This window comes from Hibiscus syriacus, unplaced genomic scaffold, assembly GCF_006381635.1.
Source record: "Hibiscus syriacus cultivar Baekdansim isolate YM2019G1 unplaced genomic scaffold, ASM638163v2 tig00110556_pilon, whole genome shotgun sequence".
NCBI classification, from domain to species: Eukaryota; Viridiplantae; Streptophyta; class Magnoliopsida; order Malvales; family Malvaceae; genus Hibiscus; species Hibiscus syriacus.
This window is the reverse complement of record NW_024062779.1, coordinates 5163444-5185236: the sequence shown is the minus strand read 5'-3', so window position 1 is coordinate 5185236 and position 21793 is coordinate 5163444. Positions and strand designations below refer to the sequence as shown.

At 36.4% G+C, this 21793-nt stretch overlaps 2 protein-coding genes across 2 annotated transcripts; one reads left to right on the top strand and one right to left on the bottom strand.

The window, feature by feature from the left end:
- Positions 1–7065: 7065 nt before the first annotated feature.
- Positions 7066–11431, bottom strand: LOC120131487 (BEL1-like homeodomain protein 4). Its single transcript, XM_039148473.1, has 4 exons — positions 9896–11431; positions 7907–8298; positions 7757–7817; positions 7066–7584 (listed from the first exon to the last, which is right to left on the bottom strand). The coding sequence occupies exons 1-4, from the start codon at positions 11207–11209 to the stop codon at positions 7066–7068; spliced, it is 2286 nt and encodes a 761-aa protein (XP_039004404.1). The 5' UTR covers positions 11210–11431.
- Positions 11432–16605: 5174 nt separating this feature from the next.
- LOC120131538 lies at positions 16606–17397 on the top strand. The gene is made up of 2 exons (XM_039148512.1): positions 16606–16715; positions 16800–17397. Exons 1-2 carry the CDS (start codon positions 16606–16608, stop codon positions 17395–17397), a joined length of 708 nt encoding a protein of 235 aa, XP_039004443.1.
- Positions 17398–21793: the final 4396 nt, after the last annotated feature.

The following is a 21793-nucleotide window of genomic DNA, read 5'->3' as shown; positions in this document are numbered from 1 at the left end:
CTCCCTCACCCACTCACAGTGGACACGGGAAAGAGGTTGGAAACATAAATGGGGGTCTCAAAAGGAGTTAAATAATAAAATATGAATCCTGCTGTCTTGGGTCCCTTGTGCATGTTCTCTTGCCCTTGGGAATAACTTTTGCATCTAAAATAAATCACAATTTACATAAACAACTATGGAGGTAAGACAGCATACGTTTAATCTAAACCCCCCCCCCCTTCTCTTCTGTTTGTTTCCCTATAGACAGTCTGAAATGCTTTATCATTATTTTTTCCAATTACTTTATCCCATCATTTCCTTGAATCCCTATGCTACTACATGGAAGTAATCAAATTATTTTAGTAGAGATAATTTTCTTTAGGATTTGGTAAATGATTTTGTCTTGGTTTATGTTTTACTGTATTTTTCTCTCAGCACAGTAGTTAAGACTTCAGACGGCGGTTAGGTTGATAGAGATGGAAGACAGGAGACATGCGTATAATTATGAAAGATGCATTATCAATGCTACATTTATTTAATAGATGGGGTGCAGCAAAGTTTGAATGGGAAGTAGAGGTGGTGACAGGCTGTAAGGAATAGCCTAATTCTGACTCACTTAGTGGATTTGCTACTTTTCCAAAACTAAAAAAGGGTGGTGAGGTGAAGTCAAGGGCGTGCCTGAGTTGAGAATCGCATTCCCAAAACTCTCTTTCTGCATCCAGTTGAATGAATTGTACGTGGTTCATAGGTAATATTATGATTTTGGATGCAGTTGACACCAATATGTCGAGAGAAAGGAACCAATTTTGGGTAAATAAACACGCTTTGTTCCTTCAACTTAATGATTACAGCATCATTGTCAGTCCAAGTCTATGAGAAACAGGTCCAAACAATAAGCAACCCCTATTATATATATTTAGAAGCAGCACATTTGGCATTGTTATTCTATACCACAGCTGTTTAGATCTTTCCATCTCACTGTAGCACGAGAAGCAACAGAAAATACAAACCCACTAATAATTTAGTATTAATTTAAGGATAAGAATATGAAAGTTTGGTCAAAGACTTAATTCTGAGACGATGGATTAGAGCTTCAAAGTCAACAGTATGCTTCCTAAATTTCTTATCAATATCACCGCATGATATTGGGTTCCAAAATCACTTCAATTTTAATATTCGTAAATTATTTAGAAATTTCTTGGTTTGGTTGGATGTCGAACCCAACTTTGATCAGAACTTTTAAGTCGACATTTACCAAATTTATTTTGTCTACTTTACCATATTTGGGTATGCTTGAATGGGATTATATTTTATATGATTAATGCATAAATAAGTGCTCATATTATATTTTTTTGTCAAATAAGTGCCTAATTTTTTTTACCTATCCAAGGTGCCTAACGTTACAAACGTTAACATTTTAGGTGCACGAGCCGTCAACACCGTTACTTTTGACCGTTAAGTGACACATGTCATAATCTTATAATTTTAAAATTTATTTTTTATAAAAAATATTTAAAATATTATTATATTTATAAAAGAAAATCCTAACTTTTCTTATATTATAAAACAACCTCAAAATCTTAAATCTTAACCTTAATCCACCGTCGCCACCCTATCTGGCCATGACCACCGTCGCCGACGTAGTCATTGCCATCATCTTAGTTATATATCGCCTTAGTTGCCGCCGATTCACCATCGAAATCGCATGAGTTCACAATTTTCATCCTAGGGTTCACGGGATTTAAAACGTCGATTTGTCGTCGATCGGTCGTCAACTGGTCACGATTTCATAGGGGTTTGGTCGCCGGGGGGAGGGGAAGTTGGGTAGAGATTCTTCGACGGCAAAGGGAGATGGTAGGCACGGGTTATGGGTTGAAATGAAGATTTTCAAAGTTTAGGGGTTATTTCAATTTTTTTGTGTTTTCTTTTTTTAAAATTTTATAATTTATTTTTTTAATTTTATATAATTTTTTTAAAATTACAAGGTTATAACACGTGCCACTTAACGGGAAAATTAACACCGTTAACGGTCCATGCACCTAAAATGGTAACGTTTGTAACGTTAGGCATCCGGATGGACAAAAAACGTAGGCACTTATTTGGCAAAACGGGCATAGTTTGGGCACTTATTTGACAAAAAGAGCATAGTTTGGGCACTTATTTGAGCATTAAGCCTGTTTTGTATGATGAGGATCTTCAGTCTTCACTTCACTGCCTGCAGTTTACGCCATTGTATGTTGAGAGTAAGGCCTTAATGCATTAGTTGAAAACATTAAAACAGTAAGTTGCTAGACCCAACCCTTATTTTACACATCTATCCGATTGGAATTGGTTCGTTGGTTGACCACAGGTGAGGGATGTGATTCAGATTTGGGCCGTCGCTCCAATCTTATTTCACACACCTTTAAAATATAGGAAGTGGCAACTAAAAGAAAATTACGAGTTAAATAACCATACACCACAAAAAAGTCAGGCCCCATTGCCAATTCCCTATCAATTTCTGACCTTACACTTAGTAATTTACAAGCCCTCTTGGTTAAAATAAAAACTGATAGGATCAAACACTGGATCTAAGTTAAACAACATTACCTCCTAGTGGTTTGGGTCAGTCATCATCCGATAAAAAAAATGATATCAGTTGCTTCTTCAATATGCTGTCCCGAGTTAGACCGACTACTTGGCACGTGAGATTCCCGATGAAACCTCGCAGCTGACCTCGAACTAGTAACTGGCAGCAAAAAGCCTAGGGGATTTGCACCCGTTAAAACATCCGATGATGGTAAAGGGGAGTTGTGTGGAGCTGTCAAACCTCCAGCAATTTCATGTCGGGTGCTACCAGATTGGCCTGTAGTTGATGCCTGCCCGTGTACGAGGGGGTTAACATGCGACTGGCACAATGACATAGAAGCTGCAGGGTGGTTATTATGTGCCCGTGGACTTGACATTCCACCAGAATGTAACGGGAGACTACATGGGGAAATGGATGGTGAAGGCCTAAATGGCTGCAAATGTGGAGCAGGAGCAGGAATTTCAGTACCTATTTGAGGGTTTCCTCTTGAAGAGGAGATGGTACTCATACAGGGAGTTCTAGTTGGAGAGCCTGATAAAATTGCCGACCGTTTATCAACCTGCAAAGGTCAACCCATGGCTTGTGCATTGAGTAAAGCAGTAGAAACAGTTTGCATAGCCGAGCCAGTTGAAGGGATTCCTGAAGTAGTGAAAGGCTGCAAAGGAGGACACATGGTTTGTGCATTGACTGCAGCAGATGAGCCAGTTGAAGGGAAACCAGAAGCAGCGGAAGGCTGTTGTATCATCTGTTGCAAAGAAAGTTGAAACAGCTGCTGCAAGAAGTTACACTTTGCCTCTGCCAGGAAAGAACACACACTAGTTAGTCAGTTTGTATAATGAGACATTGCAGAAGGGCATATCTTTTATTACATTCAAGCATATAACGCATCAGAATTTGAATGCTCCATTAGATTTTTCAGCAATCGTTTCTTGCACACATGGAAAATAGTCTATATGCCCAAAAGCACACACAGAGTTAACATGGATTCTCTTTATATTTGCAATTTAACACGCAGTGGTAAAAAAAATTCTCAAGTGACTACAACTATGCCGTGTCCCAGAAATGATCACTCAACAGATGTGTGATTGAACAGGTACCCTAACCTGACGAAGCACCAGTGCATGGAATTTTCATCAAGTAGATAATCGATCATCGCTGTAATTCTGTATTCTCCCGTAAACTCTGTTAAAACTGCCAAGTAAATGTATGATTCACCTTGCTTCACTAATATCCACATACCTGAATGCCTCGGCTATGATCTTATTCAAGAGAACTTTACTGTAATTTTCATCAAGCTCCTTCTCCTGGAGAAGAAACTCTGCTTCTTTCTCCTTAATTGTAGCATCATACTTTCTACTAATCTGAGCTACAACCACCTCAATCTCCTTGTCACATTCCAATTTCAGCTGCAGCTTCTGGTCAGAAGAGGGGAAATTCTCAGAAGAAAGTAAGATATACATCACTCACTGTCAGTAGATAAGCAAACAATTTGAAGTGGGTCATGATACAAAGTCAAAGGCGTCTGAGAACTTCGGTTGGCAGTTTGGCCTTCATTGTTTGATTGATGCTCAACTGGGCTAACAGAAGGTAGATCGGGAGGATAGAGGTTAGAAGTTGATTAAGAGAATCTAACGGGATGAGGTAACGGAACACTTTATTTGTTTACGATCTATTGACCAAGTGATCCAGATCGAGTTTTACAGAGGCTCGATATGAAGTGACGCTCTCAACCCAGTTTACTCTATGCACAAACATCAATATTCTAACCCATGACTGCTTAAAGAATATAGTGTTTCATCCTACTAGACCATCGAATTATTTAATTCTATTGACATATATACTAAATTTGGAGATCTCTAGTATTAGGTTAATAATGATATTTTTTTATTAATCCGAGATAAGTATAAGATAATATTTGTTTAAAGATAACTCTTAACCTTTTGACATTTAACGCTCACGTCCCTGACATCTATAATGCTCGAACCTAGGTTCTCAAAGAATAAAAATAATCCATTTACTAAGGAGGACACTTGATTAGTTTATTTAAAAAAATAAAACAAGTTAAGAAACTGGTAAAACCATTGGATACTTCAGTGAAGATGGAAAGTCATTCGAAGGAGACATCAGTTAACATTTGATTACCTCCTACCCCCAGCTGGTTACAATTATTTTAAACTTAAATGGTGAATTTTCAAGAATGGTGGTATTAATGATCTGCCTAAAATACAACTAAAAACAAGAACTAGATGGATGATCAGTAAACAAGAAGAAGAAAAGTTCCAAAATTTGTTGTTGTATACGTTTTTCTCAATGAAATTTTCAGTTGGCCCCTAGTTCTCAAGCCGGCAGTTGATTGTGATTCCAAATTTGATCACGTAGGCATAGATGATGTAAGAAGAGATGCAAATGATTTCAATGAAGGTACCAATAAGATTGGAGAGCAAGTCTATAAAGGGTTGATTAGCCATTCCTCAGAAACTGCTTATATTGATGGATGCAGAGGAAGTTAAAATAGAATAAAAGTAGGCAAACCCAGAGATGAAATTTTGGGTTAGAGCCTGCATTGATAATTGGGTTGGCCTTAGACAAAAAATTGGGTTAGAGCCTGCATTGCCCGCTTGCCGATGAACTCGGACACGTCAACATTCGACGAGGATTAATCCAACCCCTCAATGAATTCAATAGATATATTAGTCCCTTGAATACCAAACCCCAGAGAGTACATGGTTTTGGGCAATGATCTTATTGGTCACTATATTCATCATCATAATAATTAAAGGCAATCTAGATTTCTCAGCCTATTAGTGGTAAGATTAGAGGTACAATAATTGCTCAAGGATAAAATCAACATTGATGATGATAATTATTAGAGTGATGCTACAACACTTCAATTTACTGGAATTGCGTTGTTTTCTTTAACGAAGTCAAAATGGTAATGTGTCCAATAAGGTGGAATTTTCCTATTTATGGCTACTTCAAGAAAAGATCAGCATAAATTTAAGCTTCAAGAAACTTCTGGGTTACTGTTTTTTAGGTCACTCTGCTAATATGACATCACCATTCACCAGGCAACAGAACACCCACTGATAATGGTGCTTCGTTGATATTTTTTTTCTCCTTTTGCAATCAAATAAATCCATTCCTAAAGTGGAATTTTCCTATTTATGGCTACTTAGTGCCAATGTGGACAAAATGTTTCTTTCAATTTCATCATTTTGATATATAATAGTATTTTAAAACTGTATGATAGGAGAGCAATAGGGTCATCCCACTTAATTTTGCCTCATCTGGTGGAGATCTCATCACCAAATTTATTTATATTTAATTCCCTCTATTCTCAACTCTTAACCTAATCGTCTCCCATATAAACCTTAGCTTTTCTCTCCTCTTCCTGGCTGTTCCCAAGGCCTTTAATTCGATCCTTCATTCATTTTGTCTAAACAGATAAGTTAATATATTCATGCATATATATATGTGTACATATACGATAATATGAATATAAATTATAATAGCTAGTTTAATATCTCAGTTTGCTGATTTTTGAGGACAGAAGAAAGCAATGGCAAGAATGAAGCTTCAGGGTCTTGCTTTAGCAATACTGATGATGGTGAGTTTCTGCTTGGCTGCAAATAGAAAGGTTATAAAAGTAGAAGAGGTGGTGAAGCATGAACGCACCATGCTTGATAATGGTGGCACAGTCAAAGCCGCCGGCTATCCATCGAAAGATGTGGACAACCATCATTGCCTTCCTCGGCAGGATTTCAGCAACTACCCTGGCGGCGGTAACGGAGATGGAAGAAGGTGAAATAATTAGATCGGTACAGTTATATGGTGATGATATGGAATAATTCTCGAGGATGATAATGTGATATTTCATGTTCAATTAAAATATCTCTGTGATCGTAGCTTGTACCATGTATTCCTGTTCTGTTTTCGTATATGTATATATAGTTCATATATGTTGATGTAATATGTAGGGTTTGAAAAATATCGCATGCATGCACGTCTTGATGCCCTGATGTTTGCATGAGATGACCAAGTTAACATCGACTGCCAACCTTTGCAGGCGTTGGGCTCCAAAAGTTATTACTACGATGGCCTGATATATATGTGATTGCATTATATGGGCCATTCTTGGTAATGCAAGCCCGTGCTATTAAGCAGCCACTAAACCTGTAAACCCTGCAATTTCGAAAACAAAGATTGCCAATAATCCTTCATACCCTGAAACAGTGAAACTTAAAATTGTTCTACACAATTGTGCTTTAATTAATTAAACCCTTCCCCGACAAATCCAAACGGCTTCTCACAACACGTAATACAAATCAACTTCAAATGTTTATTACTTTTATATTTCAATACATTTGTGTCATCAATTTCATTCAACATGACAAGCAAATGCTGTCGAGGTGATCTGCAACCTTGTACTAGCAGGGTTTTCTTTTCTTCCAAAAACCGACACAAAGAACAGCTATCTCATCAGTTACTCATTTCAACTTCAATAAGTCGATATATGCTCAACCAGCAAAGTCATCGATCAATTGACCTCCAAATTGCCTCCTCAGATGATGCTCTTGTTGTTGATATTGTTGCTGCTGCTGCTGTTGTGCACTTTCTACATCATGCCTAAGTCCTAAGGTAAGCGATACAGCTCCAAGTCCCCCATTCTCAAGCCTGCTTTGCTCATACGGTGCAAAACCTATCAGCGAACCCTCCATGTTTGTTGGGATATGAAAATCCAACCTTGAACGTTTCTCATGATTCCAGTGGTCCACGTCATGTGCATCTTCCGAGATGTCGGCTACCAGCATATCGGAGTAAGCCATTTGCTTATCAGACAATCCGTTTACACATAACCTGTTGATAGATTGCTCTTCGTTAGGCCAAATTTTACGTCCTTCACTAATAATAGATTTGACATCACTTTTGCTCAAGTTCTGATTGCCTTCTGCCAAGCCCTTGCTTTCAAGCTTATGTATTTCCTCCACCATTGGTTTCCAAAGCCGAACACGTGCATTTATGAACCAGTTAGACACCTGCATTAACAAATCAAAAGACCATGAAGCCTAGATATTTTTATGACATAATCTTTGGAAATCTAAGGAAAGATGCTTCAATCAAGATATTAACTGTACTACATTTTAACTGGATCACATAAACAGTGTTGGTCTAAATAATTAGACAACAAACAAGAAGCAGATAGCCCACCTGATTTTGAGATAGGCCGGTTTGAATGGCCAACATGTGCTTATCAGTGTCCGTGGGGTACCTATAAGAAAAGAAGACGCAGAACTTCACATCAGATGACACATTTAAGAGTAAAAACAAAAATAGAAAGTGAAGAGTAGTGAGACTTACGGATGAAGAAAATGTTCAAAGAGCCAAGCTCGAAGAATCGCCACTGAACGTTCTGGTAGGCCTCTCTGGGGCCTCCAGCCATGCTGTTGACGTTCAAGGAAACTGAAGTTAAGCCCACCAAATTTCTGACCCGCATACTTTAGCCTAGACATATTTATATCACCTTTACTACTACTGGTACTAGCAGTTGGGGACAAAAAGTCCTCCCCGAGGGATCTAGATATGTGCCTAATCTGATCTAAAATACAATTCCGTAGGCACCGAAAGTTCTTTGCTACTTTCTTGAGAGCCAAAGAAAAGAAGGGAGTGGCAGCACCAAGACCAGCTACGGATTCAAATGAAGAAACCACCATTTGCATCTGCTGATGGTATAGCTTGTATCTTCTGCAAACCTTTCCATCGCAAGACAGACATTATCATGAGATTAAATTTGAAATAGTATCACACAAAAATAACAAAAACAGTAAAAAACAAAAAATAAAAGAACATTCATAGGATCCTTTGTGAAAATTAAGATGCTTCAACAAAATTTTATTTATCATGACGAAAACTGATGCAATTTGGAGTAAGTCCAACAACAATAATGATCCGGGACAAGGAAAAGATGACCGAAGTTATTGAAGAGCATCAGTTTAACTGTAGTCTTCATTATCTGATCAAGCACCTTGATCAAATTAAACTAAACCCCTTCACTAAACAAATGCAGGTTAGAGGTTAGATAATTTTCCCATGTCATGACCTCTTAACTGCATTAACTTAGTTTCTACCAAGCAGAGGTCCAAACAACCCATCAAAAAAAGGACTTAGCTAGCTTGGAAAGCACTCCCAAAAGAGTGAGCAAAATCAATACGAAAATGCGATGATCTAGCCCTTAAGTTAAATGTCATGAATACTAGCAAACAATAAGCATTGTGTCGTTAGACGCTAAATAAAGTTCATTGAAAACGCTCATAAAGATTAGGAGAAATTCTACCTGCCAGCTACCCAACTTTTAAGAGTTTGCACTCTGATACAAATAAGAACAATTTCATTTTAGTCACTACAATCTACTCTTTCGTTAAACTACTAACGTGGTCTTAATCATCACAAGCCTACTGCCTACATGTCAATTTTTAATAGACATATAACCTCCAATAAAGTGGTGTCACAAGCATTAGGCAAATATTCTTTGTTGAAAATATATTAATTATATCCTAAAACATTTATATTTATTCGATGAAAATATATTAATTATAATCACAAATTAGAAATTATTTTAAAATAATATTTTTAACATAAATTAAAATATTAATTAATTATTTTTCAAAAAAAATTATTTATAATTTATGTTTTAAAAAAATAAAGAAGGGAAAAAATAATTAAAAAAATAATTCAATTATAATATAAATTATAAAATGTTATAAAAATGTATAATATTATTTAAAATAAGTTATACTATAAATATTTTGTTGTAACATTTTATATTTTCTATAATAATTTTATTTTTATTATTACATTTTTACCCTTTTATAAAATAAAATATAGATAATTATTGCAAAAATAATTGATTAATTTTACAATTTATGTATATATACTTAAGAAACATATTTATTTTATAATTAATATATTTTTATAAAATAAATATAATTAATTTTAATCCTATTTTTATCTCATAGCTTTCTGTTTATCAAACAAAAAGATATATTCCTAAGATGATTAAATAGTTGTGCGCAGAAGCCTGATCTAGTTCCATATTTGCCTCTACTCCTTGTGAGAGAATATTTTCCTCGTCTTTTCTGGTCACCATCACCTTATAAAAAATGTATTTATTCAAAAAATTACATGCAACATGATTGGTTATACGGTATAAATAATTAGATTGAAAGTACTTTTTAATGACATAATTAAAATATAAAAAAATCAATTTTAGTGACCGGAATGTAATTGTCATAAAAGTTAATTGATCACTTGAAACAATTTAGAGATGGGAAAAGAGAAATGATTACCAACCTCCTCCTGCATGTATACAAGCTTTGCCTTCTTTTGCTGGTACTCAGGCCTACAAGATTCATTAGAAGTGTAAAAAGTAGAGGACGAGGCCCCCGAGTTGTTTCCCTTTCTAGTTCCAGCCTCCGTTCCAACTGCAGTAGAAGCATCAACATCGCCGGAAACCCTGTCGGATGTGTCACAAACTTTAGTGGAATGACATAATTCATCCAAAAGCTCTTGTGTTGGCTTCAAAAAGCTTGAATTCTTCATAATAGTAGCATATCCAGTAAAGGGGCCAAGGTGGAACGTTTGACGATGAACGTAATTACATGAAGCTCCACCTGCGTCTTGAAAGGATTTCCCGTTAGCTTTACCTGTCGAAGATGGTTTTTGCATCGAACAAAAATTACTCGAATTTAAAGATTTTGAATCTTGAAGTTCCTTGAGTTCACCAGGCCTCGAGTGAAAGGCATCATAGCCACACTGGTCCTCTGCGAACTGAACTGCATCCGCACCATAAATTTTAGATGTGGGGTTCGATGAAAGAGAAAGAGATAGTCCTTGGGTAGCCAGTTCACCACACCACTGTTGAGAATGTTCCACCGGTGGTATATTCATCCAAGCACCGGCGTCACCAAATTGCAAAGGATTTGCTTGATTCCCACAGTAATCCATCCTTGGCCCTCTGCTAGATTCGCTGACGTTTTGATGTTCGTGAGAAGCAACTTCAAGCTCCCGAGCTTCGATTGTAGCACTAATAACGACATCCTGTGGAGTATTCTGATAAATTGAAGGAGAAGCAAAATGCAAATTCCCGTAATTAGGCTTTAGATATTGCGTGGCTGCAGATATGTTGCCTGGCCTGGCATTATTTGACATGACTTCCCCAACAAACATAGGGTTCTGTTTGCATTCCCTACCAGCTAATCCACTTGCACAACCTACCATCCAATCAAAGTTATGCTGTGATTCACCGGAGATATTAGATGAAGCACCGAATTTAGATAAATTTGGTCGTGACAAACTGGAAAACGAAGGTGCCTCAGGAAGAATTTGCCTGTGTTCTTGAGCTGTTTGTAGTTGCTGATGCAGCACTGCAGCACTTAGGTGAGGTAAAACATTAGAGCTTGACGAGACATGGAAGATGCCTGAAGAAAAAATATCTGGATCGTAGACTAAATGATCACTTCTAAGACGACCAAGATCTGGGTTTAAGCTGTTGGGAAAGTTCTCCAAATGCTGAACCGGATTAGAGCCTTGCTGAACCCCCATCTTATCTCGTAGGCTTTGCTGTGCTACATGCGACGCCTCAGGTCTAAACTTGCTCATATCCATAACTCGGATGAAACTCGCACCTTAATTTAACGAAGATTTCCTGGATTTGCCTACCCTAGAAACTCATGCGACAACGGTTCAACTTTCAGCAGTAAAACGATCTCAATATTCCATTTTAAAGAAGGATGATCTGCGATAAAAGCGCCGGAAAATGACAAAGATATATTATAGGTACCAACAATTATCTGAACAGAAAATCACATCTCAGAATAAAAACTAAGCCACCCATGGAAGGAGAGAGAGAGAGAGAGAGAGAGAGCGCTTTGGTGCTCGACAAAAAGTACCCACAGAAATTCATGTGATGTTGTGCAGACAAAGTTTAACTGGCAAAGCCAAAATAGAAATAACAAGAAGAAGTCAAGGAAAGCGAAAGCGAATGGTATAGCTTAGCAAGCAAATTTACTAGTCTTGTTAAACCCTGCTCAAATTTTGTTACGACTTTTCTTCTTCTTTTTATTGTTTATTTGGGCTATCAGAAACAATCTTCAGATCCAAAAAACTAAAGCTTAACTGTTAAAATCGCTTTACATGATGCTACAAACCAAAGCTTAAGCCTTAATAAAATAGTAGAAAAATAAAACAATGGTAAGAAAGCAAGCCCAGAGACCAGATCGGAGACTTACGGAGGAAAACAGCGACTAAGGCAAGCTGGATGCTTTTCTTACAAAACCAGATAAAGCCTACACCCGAAAAATACAAAGGCAACCATGGCCTCCACGTTAATCTCTGAAAACCCTAAGTTTTCAAAGTTGACGAGCCCAGAACCCTAGCCTCCTGTCAGTTTCAACTCTCAAGCTACTGAAAAACACCCAACTTTTAAAAGCTGGTCCTCATAAAATTATTACAAAGTGAAGCTCGCTTCTTGCTATTCTTCAGCCAACGTAACTTTTGTGTAAGGTTTTCTCAAGTAGAAACGGCTTCATATGGAACGAAAAGAAGCACTAAGATAATATTTTTCTACAAGCATGAAAAAACAAGTGAAGTGATATTTCATAAAACGGGTGTTCGTGTTGATATTTAAGCAAGGTTGTCGCTTTGAAACGATGGAAGAGAACCTTAGATGTAACGGAGAAAGGTGAAGGGAAATGAATTGCATGTCCCCTCGTAGGGTCCCCTTCGAACCTAATTTTTGGAGCTTAAAGCTAAACACGTGGGGGCGGGTTTAGAAGGAGCAGCCATGACTTAATCAGTTTAATTACCAATCAAATCATTGTTATAAGAGTCCGATCTCACCTTAAATAATGAAACCTTTTTACAACTTTACGATAAATTTTACAAACTTTAATTATGAAAATCATCCGTCATTCCATTATTCTTTTGGTTAACTGCGATCAACGGCCCGCACCAATTATTACACCCGAGTAACCAACCCTTCCCGTTCCATGGATAAAGAAGAGTTGAATACATAGATATACCTCAATTAATAGCCAATGGTTCGGGTCAAGGACGCCCACTGAACAAGAATAAAAGCACAAACAACACAATCCTCATAAATTTGACAGCACCTCTTTTCGAGCCATTTTTATGATAGCCGATTCTCCAACTTGTAAAGATTGCATCGTATTTTCAGGAATTAAATCCTCCTTAATATTTGAATATGATTCTAACATATTAATTCTTCAACTTGTACACAACTTTCTAATAAATCGTCCTCTCAATAAACATCAAACTCCCTCTATATGTGTATAATTGAAATCATAAAAACTAATCGTTCAACATATTCGTTGGACTCTTTGATTTTTTTTTTCAATCCATGATCCTTGTGATTTTATAGATTTTGGTAAAGCCTATATTTATTCCACGGACGTACAAAATCAGTTATGAGCATTAACGTGAATTAAATATTTAGTAGCCAAAAATTAAATAAAAAATATATGTTGATATTTTGACGTAAATAAAAGTAACTAATTTTATTAAGAAATAAAATATTTAAAAATACAATAAAATTTACTATTAAAATAGTAAATTAAACGATTTTAGCAAATGAGTGTAGGAATCTTATGAGGAATAGGCGTAAACAATCAAACATATCTGGAGAGAAAGTAATAAATGTGCCGATTGGCTTGCGAAATCAGCCCTGAGTGATGAAGAGGGACGACGAAAGTTTCCAGAACCGCCTGATGAAATTCTGCAGCTACTTGAGGCTGATAAGAATGGAGAATAAACCCTAAGAATGCAAAGGAAAACGTTGTCGTTTTTCCAAGCGTTTCTACCAAAAAAAAAATAGTAAACTAAATATATAATTAGTACATTATCTTATGCCAATCAACAAAATAAATCATCCATTTGTGATCATATACGTAAAATGCACAAAAAAGCCAAAATCATATCTAAAAATTTTTAGCAAAAGTTAAATAAAAAACAAATATGATTGTATCTATAAATGAATTACAATAAGGGAACAAAATATTTAAAGACTACTGACGAACACAAATCAAAACATAGAATCATTAGAAAACTATATACGAAAGCACGATGCGTATCTAAATCTAATCTAAGGATTCAAACCAAATAAGATAAATAGTATAATAAATTAGCGTAATCACATTAAATCTAAAAAATAAATAATAAAGGGTCAAAATATTCATAAAGGTAATAAAAACGTATCAAAAGATAAAAAATAATATATCGCTAAGATAAAGAAAAAATGTTATAAATACAAAATTATTTGAAATAAAATAAGAAGATATATTCAAGATAAAAAATATAGAAAAAACAAATAATTATTGACGGATAACGACTAACACCAATATTAATGTTATTGTTTGCTAACTAAAATGCGAAAGAAAGAGAGTGACGCTAGGGTAGCAGAAATGAAAATAGAAAAAAAAAGTGAAGTACGTTAACATTAAAGATTCAATATATTTTGTAAAAATTATGGAATTTTAATGATTAAAAAATTTATTGTTATCTTTTAAATTTAAAATTAAATATATTAGATAATTAAACAAATCATTTTAACAGCCAATCAAAGATAAAAGACAAGGAAGATATTATATTAGGTAACTCTTCTTATTTAAACGAATAAATTAATGTTGGAACAAATTTACATTCCAATAAACATTATTAATTTAATTTATAATTTTATTTTAGTAAAAACATATAATTAGGATGGTTTAAATATTATTTAATATACCGATGATAAATTTTTTAGTTTTAAATAAAATAAATTAATCAATTCCAATAAACATATAAAATATTTAAAGACTACTGACGAACACAAATTAGAGTATAGAATCATGAGAAAAGTATATACGAAAGCATCATGTGTATCTAAATCTAATCTAAGGATTCAAACCAAATAAGAAAAGTAGTATAATAAATGAGCATCATCACATCAAATCTAAAAAATAAATAATAACAGGTAAAAATATTCATAAAGGGAAGAAAAATGTATCAAAAGATAAAAAAGAATATATCACTAACATAAAGAAAAAAATTTATAAAAATGAAATTATTTGAAATAAAATAAGAAGTCGAAAGAATTCGAAAGAAAAAGGCGAAATGAAAATTCTATGGGCGCACGTTATTTGGCCTAATGGGTATCCAGATTTTCTTCTTCGCTTCTGAACTTTTCTTTGATTTGGATAATCACAGTCTTCTAGTTCTGTTATTTGCTTTAATCTCATGGGTTCGGAGTCGTTGGGTTTAGATTGGCGAAAACTGTTTGTGGGTTCTAAGGAGTAGGCTCTCGAAATTTCCCTTAATCTACAAGACGGTGTTGCTACTGTAAAACCCCATCTGAAGTGATAGAGGAAGGTATAGTTGACTGGAATCACGCGTTAGTGGGACAAATCATTAAATTGGCCCCAAATGTTAGCTCATTACAGCGAATCATTGAATCAATTTCGGGGAACTCATCGCAGGTCAATGTTAGTTTGGCTGGCCCTAATATTTATGCTTTCTAGTTTTTGAATTCTGACCTGAGGGACTGTGTGCTTGATAACGGTCCCTGGCATATTTAGAATAAGCCACTAGTTTAAGGAAATGGGAGCCATGTCTTCAGATCTTAGTTTCAATCTGTCTTGTATGTCGGTTTGGGTTCAGCTTCATAATGTTCCTCTGGAACTTTACACCCAAAAGGGCCTTAGCTACATAGCTAGCGCGATTGACAATCCCCTGTATATGGATTCAATAAACGCTTCTAAGACGAGGCTTGAATATCCCAAGGTGCATGTTGAGCTTGAAGCTGGGGGGCTATTCTCGATTTGATTCATGTGCTTTTGAATGGGTCTTCTGTGAGAATCATAGTGCATGTGCCTTGGGTTTCTAAGAGTTGTGTTAAGTGCAATGTTTTTGGTCATCATGTCAGTTCGTGCATGGAGGTTGGACATCCTTTGAAGCCTAGAGAAGTTAAAATTTGGAGAAAGAATGATTTATCTAATACTTCTTCTGATAATGTAGTCAGCTCTGGTAATCATGCTTATGACCCAAATATTTCTACGGATTTGTCTGTGGCTGTTCCTATTTGGAAGGATGTTCCTTGCAGTTCAAGTGGTGAGGCCTCTCATGGGAATAATTGCAACTACAAGGCCATGATGGAATGTATGGGGTTGCAGGTTGGGACTGCTATAGAGGCATCTGTGCAATCTTTACAAGAGGACATTGATGATAAGGTGATTTCGAATATTGTTCACCCTGTTTTGAATCAGTCTGATGTTTTGGCAGTTACCACTGGTGTGCAGGAGCAGAAGGTCCTTAGTCAGTGTGGTATTGTTCTTACTGCTGAGGGGGTTGGGTTAGCTGCCTCACAGGCTGGTGATTTCCCTTCTCTCCAGGACTCAATTAAAAAGAATGCTAGGGGTAAGAAAAAGAATACTACTGGCTCCTCTGATATGGTTGATAACTTGGAAAAATGTCATAGGAAGGCTCGTGTGGGTTCTATGGGAGTGACTGTGTTACTCAATGAGATAAAAACTAAGAAGAAGGACTATTCTGATAAAGTCAAAAGTAGTGTGGTGAGCTCAGACTCTGTTAGTGGTGCTCCTTTTGCTTCTTCTTGACGATTGTTAGATTTTAGAATGTTAGGGGGATTAACAACCCCTAAAGCATATGAAGGTTTTAAGGAGACTGATTTCTTTTGAAGTTGATGTCATGTGCTTTATGGAATCTCTTATTAGGAGAGATAGCTCTGCTAAGTTTATTTTCTTTTTTGTATAGTGATTGAAATATTACTGAGAATTATGATTATGTTGAAGGAGGTAGACTTTGTATTTTATAGAGAAATAATCTTTTGCTTACTGTGTTGTGGAAATGTGACAAGACCACCACAATTTTTGGAACTGTTGATGGGCATATGATTGATATTACTGTTATATTGGTAGTAATAATGGGGTAGTTAGGAGAGGACTTTGAGATCATTTAAAGACTGTTGAGAATTATATGGGTTCTTCCTCATGGGTGATTGGGGGGACTTCAACATCACTGCTAGTCCTGAGGAAAGTTCTGACTTTGAAGTCATGGGAGTACATTTTACTCCTGATATGAGGGAGTTTCAGGAATGCTTGTATGATCTTGAATTGATGGATCATCTTTTTCTTGGTCCTCTGTTTACTTTGTTAAACAGACAATAGGGTTCCTTTTTGGCCAGAAAACTTGACAGGATATTGATCAACCCTCAGGGGATGTTGGACTTCCCTGAGTCATTTGTTGAGTTTAAGACTAAAGGAGTGTCAGGTCACTGCCTGGGTCTGTTGTGGACTCATAAAGGGGATATGTCCAAGAAACCAAGGCCTTTCAAATTTTTTAACTGCTGGACTAGCAATGAGCAGTTTCTGAGTACTGTTGTGGAATCCTGGCAGAGTCATTGTGAAGGGACCCCTATGCAGTGTTTGTTTAGAAAATTAAAAACACTTAAGCCTTGCCTTAAGGAATTTAACAAGGAATTCTTCTCTGATATTTCTGGCAGAGTTAATTCCAAGAGATATGATCTGGAGCATATTAAAAATTTTAATTTGTCCCATGTAGACCAAAGGAGGATGGATGATGAAAGAACTCTTCAAGCTGAGTTAGTAGACCTGGAAATTGCTGAGTTAGAATTCTACAGGCAGAGAGCTAAAATGCACTGGTTAAAGGATGGTGATTTAAATACCAGGTTTTTCCAGCAGAAGGTTGAGTTTAATAAAAAGAAGAATACCATCAGAGTTATTATGAGTGAAGAGGGACAGTGCTATGAGTCTTTTGATTAGATGGCTGCAAAGTTAGTTAGCTATTATACTGGTCTTATTGGCTCTGCTGATCTTATGGTCAGTGACAGTTCTATTGAGAGCCTTAAAGAATTGCTGAATTACACCCTGCCTGATGATGTTGTTGGCTCACTCACTAAAATGATTGATGAATTGGAGATTAAAAAGGCATTGTTTAGGCATGGTAAGGACAAAAGTCCATGCCCATATGGATACACTTCTGGTTTTTTCAAAGCTGTCTGGGACATTGTTGGGGCAGACTTTATTTATGCTGTGAAGTACTTCTTTCACTCCTCTTGTACGTTACCAGCCTTCAATTCTACTGCCTTAGTCTTGGTCTCTAAATCCCTCAATGCTTGATTGGCTAGGGATTTTAGGCCTATTTCCTATTGTTCAATGGTGTACAAGACCATTACTAGAATTCTGCTGAATAGATTAATGTCTTTCTTCCCTGCCATGATCTCTCAAAGTCAGCCTGCCTTTGTAAGGGGAAGGATCATAGTTGATATCACCTTGTTAGCTCAGGAAATTGTTAAGGGTTATTCAAGAAAGAGTCTTTCCCCTAGGTGTGCCATAAAATAGATCTATAAAAAGCTTTTGACTCTGTTTATTGGGGTTTTTTGCTGTCTGCTCTTGAGGCTTTGGGCCTTCCTTCTATTTTTTGTAATTGGGTTAAAGCATGCATGACTACTCCTATGTTCTCTGTCTCTCTAAATGGGAGTCTAGTGGGATTTTTAAGGGTGCAAGGGGAATAAGGCAAGAAGATCCTTTATCTCTTTACCTCTTTGTCATTGACATGAATGTTTTGTCTTTCATTTTGGATGTTGTTGCAAAACAGGGAATCTTTAAGTTTCATCCTAAGTATAAGAGAGTTCCCCTCACTCACCTTTGCTTTATGGATGATTTGTTTATCTTCTGCCATGGATTCCTTGATTCTGTTTTAGGAGTGATAAGCACCTTAGAGAAATTTTATGAGTTATCTAGCCTCAAATTGAATACTCTAAAAACTGAATATTTTGCTTGTGGTTTGAGTTCTCATACTCTTGAACAGATCTGTACTGCTACTGGTTTTAGACTGGGGCACCTTCCTGTTAGGTACCGGGGAGTACCTTTTGTGACTAGGAAGCTCACAGGTAAAGACTGTGCAGCTTTATTGGCTAGGATTAAAGACAAGCTCAGCCAATGGTCCAATAAAAACCTTAGCTTTGGGGGTAGACTGCAATTAGTCAAAATTATTTTGTTCGGTATCTTTAACTATTGGAGCATGCATCTCATTCTTCCAAAATGGATTATTAGGGATGTTGAAAAGCTTTGTATGTGTTTCTTTTGGAAGGGCAATAACACTCCACCTAGGGGAGAACATGTTGGCTGGAACTAGGTCTGCACCTTAAAGTCTGAGGGTGGTCTGGGCCTTAAGAATCTTGTGGTGTGGAGTAGAGCATGATGTCTGCTGCTAGTCATAAACATTTTTGGCTGGTGATGGCTTGCTCTGGATTGCATGGATCAAGGAATATTGCTTTAAATCTGTGAGCTATTGGGAGGTTGATTGTAAACCCCATTTTTACTGGATATTAACCAAGTTGTTGAAGTTGAGGGAAGAGGCTAGGAGATTGTTCCATCCCTATGCTAACTGGAATTTAATTAAAGGGAAGTTGATGCAGGGGGATCCGAGACAGATGATGCTGAGCTGTCAGATTGCACGTTGATGGCGCTGAGATACCATGAGTTGGCAGATCAGCGCAAAGGCGGGAATTGATTGTGACATGTTCCTTATTGGGGTCGTTTTGAGTATGTTTCAGTCTTTTGGCCATAACTTTGGCTACAGGTGTCAGAATCGCGCATAAGACCCCAATCCGGAAAGCTCTTTTCGACGCGCACGCTCTCCACATGGAGCTACGCTGTAGCTCCATGTGACATGGAGCTACGCTCCATGTGGCCTTCTTTTCAACCTCAAATTCTGCCGTTTTCCCCTCCGAATCACTAGATTTAGTTATTTTTTACTATTTATGGTAATATTTCGATTGTTAATTAGGAAGTCAATTTAAATCCGATTTAGACCGGATTTTTGGGAGATTGCTTATTTTATTTTGAATTTCAATTTAGAGTGATTTTCGGGATTTTCCTATTTTTGGCAAAATTCGAATAAATACGATTTTTGCTATTTTTGGCAAAATTCGAATAAAGACGATTTTTTTTGCTATAACAGTCCGGATTGTGGACTGCTTTTGAGATAGTTATTGATTTTATAATATTTTATTAAACCCTAGAGACTTTTTTCTCTGGTTTTTGGGCGGATTTTCTCTTGTGAATCGTCTGTCGGAGCTAGCCTACAGGATAATCACTATTCTGTCTGGCGTCAGAAGTGGATTTGGGACAACATTCGTAACAGCAGAGTGAAAGTTAGCTGGCATAGGTTAATCTGGTTCCTTGGCCATATTCCCAAATTCGCTTTAATCTCATGGATGGTTATTCTTGATTTGCTTCCTACAAAAGATAGGCTTGCTCGGTTTGGATTGATTGTTGATAATGTATGTAGCTTGTGTGGTACTGGAGTGGAGTCTCGTGACCACCTTTTTACTGACTGATTTAATGTTAAGGGTGTTGGGGGAGCTGTGTTGAGTGCTTGTAGTGTCTAATATGTGGCATGCACCTGGGTTGAGCATCTTCACTGGCTACTGGCTAACCTCAAGGGAAAAACCCTTAGAGTTCGTGTCCTTAAGCTTGCATTGACTGGGTTTCTCTACCTTATTTGGGAGGAACACAACCATAGATATCATAGAAATTTGATTCGTTCGGTTAATGTAATTGTAAATAGGCTTATGGAGGCGGTAAAAATCAAGTTGTACAGGCATGGATATATTGATTTGAGGATGTAATTAGACACTTGTACATGATTGTTTGTGACGTTTTGTAGCAGCCTCGACTGCATTCTTTTTGGATGAAATATAACTTACTTATCCAATAAAATAAAATAAGAAGATATATTCAAGATAAAAAAATATAGAAAAAAAATAATTATTGACGGATAATACCTAACACCAATATTAAAGTTATTGTTTGCTAACTAAAATGCGAAAGAAAGAGAGTAACGCTAGGTTAGGAGAAATGAAAATAGAAAAAAAAGAGTGAAGTACGTTAACATTAAAGATTTAATATATTTTGTAAAAATTATGTCATCTTAATGATTAAAAAATTAATTGTTATCTTTTAATCCTAAATCTAAATACATTAAATATTAAAAATATAAACATTTAATGTGAAATAGTTAAGCAAATAATTTTAACAGCCAATCAAAGATAAAAGACAAGGAAGAAATTAGGTAACTCTTCCTATTTAAACGAATAAATTAATGTTGGAACAAATTTACATTCCAATAAAAATTATTAATTTAATTTATAATTTTATTTTAGTAAAAAAAATATAATTAGAATTGTTTATTTATTATTTAATATACCGATGATAAATTTTTTTGTTGAAAATAAAATAAATTAATCAATTCCAATAAACATATAAAACAAGCGACAATCATATTCGGTTAGCTAGACAAAATAATTTTTTTAAAGGGGAAAAAAAACTTCTCCGAATTCCCAAACCCGTTCAAAGAAAAAAACCCTACCGGCAGCTGCTTAGATACATGGGATTGTTTAAACGACCGCCGGCCTCCCTATCTCACTCAGCCTCCCACCATTGCCCCCCTCAGTCCCACCTCTATTTAGTCCTTTCCCAACGTCCTTCGCCGCTGCTCTCCCTTTACTCTTCTACCTTTCTCTCTCTCCCTCTCTCTCTCTCTCAAGTCTCAACGTATTTTGGGCGCTTTTTCCGTCGTCGACGTCTGCCTTCGGTTGTCGTGTGACCCGACCTTCTTGTCGTGTGGAGGCTCATTAGCCGATGTCTTGGAGCCTTTTAGGTTTTTAATGAAGTTTGTTTCTTGAGTTTGTCTTGGGCTGAGGTGACCCGTTTTCCCTCGATTCCGGGATGTTCCAGTTTCTACGATTCCGTTGAGATTCTAGTTTTTGTATATCGATCCAACGAGCATCCTTACAGTTTTGGTTCAAATTTTCGCTATGACGGCTCTATTATACTGTAGTTAAGGCTAGAAAAGGTTTTCTATAGAAAGGGCTCCACGGTACAAGAAAACTTCGATCTCCTTGATGGCCGGATGCTAATGCTGGCAAGAAAAGACAGGTAAAAACGTTATCGACACTCTTATTAAATTTATGAAGATCTAACTCAAAGAATGGATCACCATACATTGCTCGACTAAGATTCATAGATATTACTGATCTTGGTCAGAACTTTGCTCTAAACTCCTCGGAACTACGTTTTTGTTCAATGTTGTTGCATTATTTCTTTCGCAACGGCTCAGGACTCTGTTTTATGGGAAAAAAGATTATTTCAA